Consider the following 4053-nt stretch of genomic DNA (forward strand, 5'->3'; position numbering starts at 1 on the left):
GAGACCAGCCTGAGCTACAAAGTGAGCTCAAGGCCAGCCTGAACTGCGTATCGAGAGTCTGTGTGAGAAAGAGAGGAAAAAAAAAAAAAAAAAAAAAAAAAAAATTGTCATTGTAAACATTTATCATCCCTTCATAGTGAGACTTCAGAATGTTTTCTTGTAGATTTTGAAATGTGCAGCGCGTTGCCTCTAGTCACTCGGATGCGCAGAAGCACACCAGAACTCCTTGCCCCCATCTGAGTGTCACTGGGCACCCGTTGGTCACCTTGTGCCCTCTCCCTTCCCTTCTCTCTCCCAGGCCCCCGGGAACCAGCACAGTGTCTGCTCTCAGCTTATGTGAGGTCAGCATTTTTAGATCGCACAAGAGAGAGCATATGGCGTTTGTTTCTGTGCCTAATTTCGGTTAACATAATGATTTCCCCTCTTTTATCCTTGGTGTTTGAAATGACAGGGTTTCATTCTTTTTATGGCTGACTGGTATTCCACCGTTTGTGTATGTTTCTTTATTCATTCATTAGTTGATGGACACTTACGTCTTTTGCATTTCTTGGCGGTTGCCAGTAAGTAGTATCTCGTTAAACATGGCAGCAGAAGTGTCTTCAATATACTGACTATTTCTTTTGGTCATTTATGCATAGGGGGATTCCTGGCTCAGTTTTTATTTTGTGAGGCACCTCCAGAGTTTTGGTTTTTTGAGACAGGGTTTCTCTGTAGTTGATGCTGTTTTTAAACTCACTGTGGAGCCCAGGCTGGCTTTAAATTCACAGCGATCCTCCTGCCTCAGCCCCTCAAGTGCTGGGATTACAGGAATGTGCTACCATGCCCAGCTTCCTCCAAACTTTCCTGTACGGTTATATTACTTTACAGTCCCCCAGAGTGTGCGGTGGTTCCCCATTCTCTCTGTTCTCTCTTTCAGTCTTGTTGATAATGGCCATTCTTAACTCAGGTGAAGTGATTATCTCATTATGCTTTCAGTTTACTTTGTCCTGATAGTGATGTTGAGAGGTTTTTTTGAAAAATATTATAACTGGGCTGGGGATTTAGCTCAGCGGCACAGCGCCTGCCTGGCAAGCACAAGGTCATGAGTTTGATTCCCAGTACCGGAAAACAAACAAACAAATAAATATTATAACTATTGGGCATTTGTGTGCCCTCCTTTGAGAAACATTCATTTATGTCAATTGCTCATTTTAACTTTTTTTAATGTTGTTGAGCTTTTGGAGTTCCTTACAATTCTAGCTACCAACCGCTCGTCAGATGCATGTATTGCATATATCTTCTCCATTCTGCACAATGTCATTTTAGTCTTCTGGAGGTTTCCTTTGCTAACAGAAGCTTTTTAGTTTGGTGCAGTACCACTTGTCTATTGTTTCTTTTCTTCCCTGTACTTTTGGGATCTTCAAAAAAATCTTTGCCTAGCCAGGCATGGCGGTGCACACCTGTAATCCCAGCACTCTGGAGGCTGAGGTAGGAGGGTCACCATGAGTTCGAGGTCAGCTTGGGCTACAAAGTGAGTTCAAAGACAGCCTGAACTACATAGCAAGACACTGTGTCAAAAAAAAAAATCTTCGGCTGTCTTGATTTAAAATTTTTTTGCAGTACTGAAAATTGAACCCAGAAATGCAGCACAACTGTACTACACCCCTTCCCTTTTTATTTGCTTATGAGACAGGGTTTTATGTTGCCCAGGCTGGCTTTGAGCTGCTGGTGATCCTGCCAAGTAGCTTCCCTGTTGGTTTTTTTAATTTTATTTTTATTAGTACATGTTTGTACTACATGCTGCCTACATTCATCGTGGAGTGTTGGTACATGTACACATCACATTTTCATTCTTTTAATGCTTCCTTCCCTATGATTTTTCCTAGTAGTTTTATAATTTCAGGTTTGCATTTCTGTCTTCAGTACATCTTGAGTTGATTTTTGTGATTAGCGAGAGGTAGAGATCTAGCTTTATTCTTCTGCATGTATTCAGTTTTCCCTGTGCCGTTATTGAAAAGACTGTCCTCTCTCCAGCACAAGTCCTTAGCACCATTGTGGAAAATCGGGTGGCTGTGGGATAACCAGAGCTTTGCTCTCTATTTGAAGTCAGGCTTTGAAATCCTTCCTGCTTTGTTCTTTTTGCCTAAGTAACCTCGGCTTTTCTTTAGGTGTGTGCACTGGCCTGCGTGTTTCCATGTATATTTAGAGTGTGCACACTTAGTGGTATTTAACAATATTGTTTCCTGCAGTGGGTGAATGCAGGGTGTCTTTTCTTCTGTTCTGCTTGTCTTCTTCAGTTTCCTTCATCAGGGTGTAATTGTTATTTCGTCACTTTAAAACTATGAAGTATTTTTTCATAGCTATTACAAAGTCATTGCTCCAGTGTAACACTGACTAGAGGTGGTGAGGGCAAGCGCCTTCACCTCCTTGCTGCTCTTTGGAAAAGTAGTCAGTGTTTAAAAGAGATGGTAGGGGAAAGTTTTTACTGTGACGCCTTCTGTCAGGTGGAGACAGTTCTTTTCCATTGCTAGTTTTTGCTGGCACACTCCTGTAGTCTCAGAGTACTCCCTGAGACTGAGGCAGGAAGACCAGGAGTTCAAGCCCAGCCTGGGCAACCTAGCGAGGCCTTGTCTCAGAATAAAGTGAGAAGGGCCACCACCATTCTCAGTGGTCACCACCCCACGTCAGCATACTTCCCTCCCCGTCCCCATTTCCTCTCCGCCAGGCCTCCCTCCCTCCTTCTCTCTCCCCAGCCATAGTGAGGCTGGGAATGTAGCTCAGTCGTAGAGCGTGCTTTTTCATGCATTTGGACCATCGTGTGTGGTGTTCTCATTATTCAAAATGCTCTTCCTCTGCTTGGTAGAGACTTCCTCATTCCTCCCGATCCAGCTCTTACTGTAGCAGCTTCTATAAATCTTTCCCCAGCTTAATCCAGTGGAATCATCCATTCCCTCTTCCCAAAGCAGTTTTTACATGTGAATACGTCAAATACAACATCTGGTCTATTGCATTTCAGTTGTTTGTGTCACTTCCTTTGCTAGATTTTTGGGCATGTCATATTAAATGTTGCAGGTAAGTGCTCAGTATTTTTAAATCAGTAAACATGTCAGATTTTTAAATCTTTCTCCATAGGTGCTGCAGATGATTACAATAGAATTGGTTCTTCGTTATATGCTTTAGGAACTCAGGATTCTACCGATATATGCAAGTAAGGATTCTGTTTAAGAACATTAAATATAAGAAAGGCAAACTTGTAATCTGAGCAGCCTTTTTGGAATGTTTCTTTCAATTTTATTTATGTATTTGTTGTTTGGTTTTTTTGGGGGGTGCAGGGTCTCACTGTCTAGCCCAGGCTGGCCTCGAACTCAGGGCAGTTCTCCTGCCTCAGCCTCCTGACTGCTGGGATTACAGGCATGAGCCACCACACTCAGCTCAAAATGTTCATAATAAGAAACTTATTTATTTATATTTTTTTCAAGGAAAGTTTTTTTATGAGCTTGGGTTCAGTTTTTCTCCCTTTATCTCAGAAATAAAAATGGGCTTTGATGTATATTTACAGTGTTTTATTTGATGAAAATGGCTGATTTGTATGTGTAAGAAAGAATTTTTATATCAGTTTTGTTACATGTTTGTTTTTGCAGTACTGGTGGTTAAACTTAGAGAGTACTGAGCATGTGCCACTATGCCCAGCATCCCTTTTTCTTTTTAAGGAGAAAAAAAATTCAAAGCAGGATAATAAGAGCCAGCTGTGGTGGTGCACACCTGCAGTCCCAGCACTCGGAAGGCTAAGGCAGGAGGATCAAAGTGAGTTCAAGACCAGCTTGAACTGCATAGTGAGACCTTGTCTCAAAAAGACCAAAAAAAGATAATAGGAGGGTAACAATGGTTAATTCATTGCATATTGTTATCTTTAAATGAGTTATTCAGAGTACAGGGTATCAGCATTTAATTGTCCAAACAATATTAGCACAAACCTTTCTTCTTTTTTCTTCTTCTTCTTCTTCTTCCTCCTCCTCTTCCTCTTCCCTCCCTCCCTCCCTCCCTCCCTCCTTCATTCCCTCCCTCCCTCCCTCC

At 42.0% G+C, this 4053-nt stretch overlaps 1 protein-coding gene across 1 annotated transcript in view; it reads left to right on the top strand.

Annotated features, from left to right (window-relative positions):
* Snx6 (sorting nexin 6) overlaps window positions 1–4053 on the top strand; it is a gene marked incomplete at its 5' end in the record, with an annotated part of 29736 nt that overhangs the window by 16944 nt on the left and 8739 nt on the right. The window contains 1 exon segment of the mRNA XM_005376940.2: window positions 3112–3187. Within this exon segment, the coding sequence (XP_005376997.2) occupies window positions 3112–3187 (76 nt within the window).

The sequence above is a fragment of the Chinchilla lanigera genome, unplaced genomic scaffold (genome assembly GCF_000276665.1).
Source record: "Chinchilla lanigera isolate Chin_1 unplaced genomic scaffold, ChiLan1.0 scaffold00008, whole genome shotgun sequence".
Taxonomy (NCBI): Eukaryota; Metazoa; Chordata; class Mammalia; order Rodentia; family Chinchillidae; genus Chinchilla; species Chinchilla lanigera.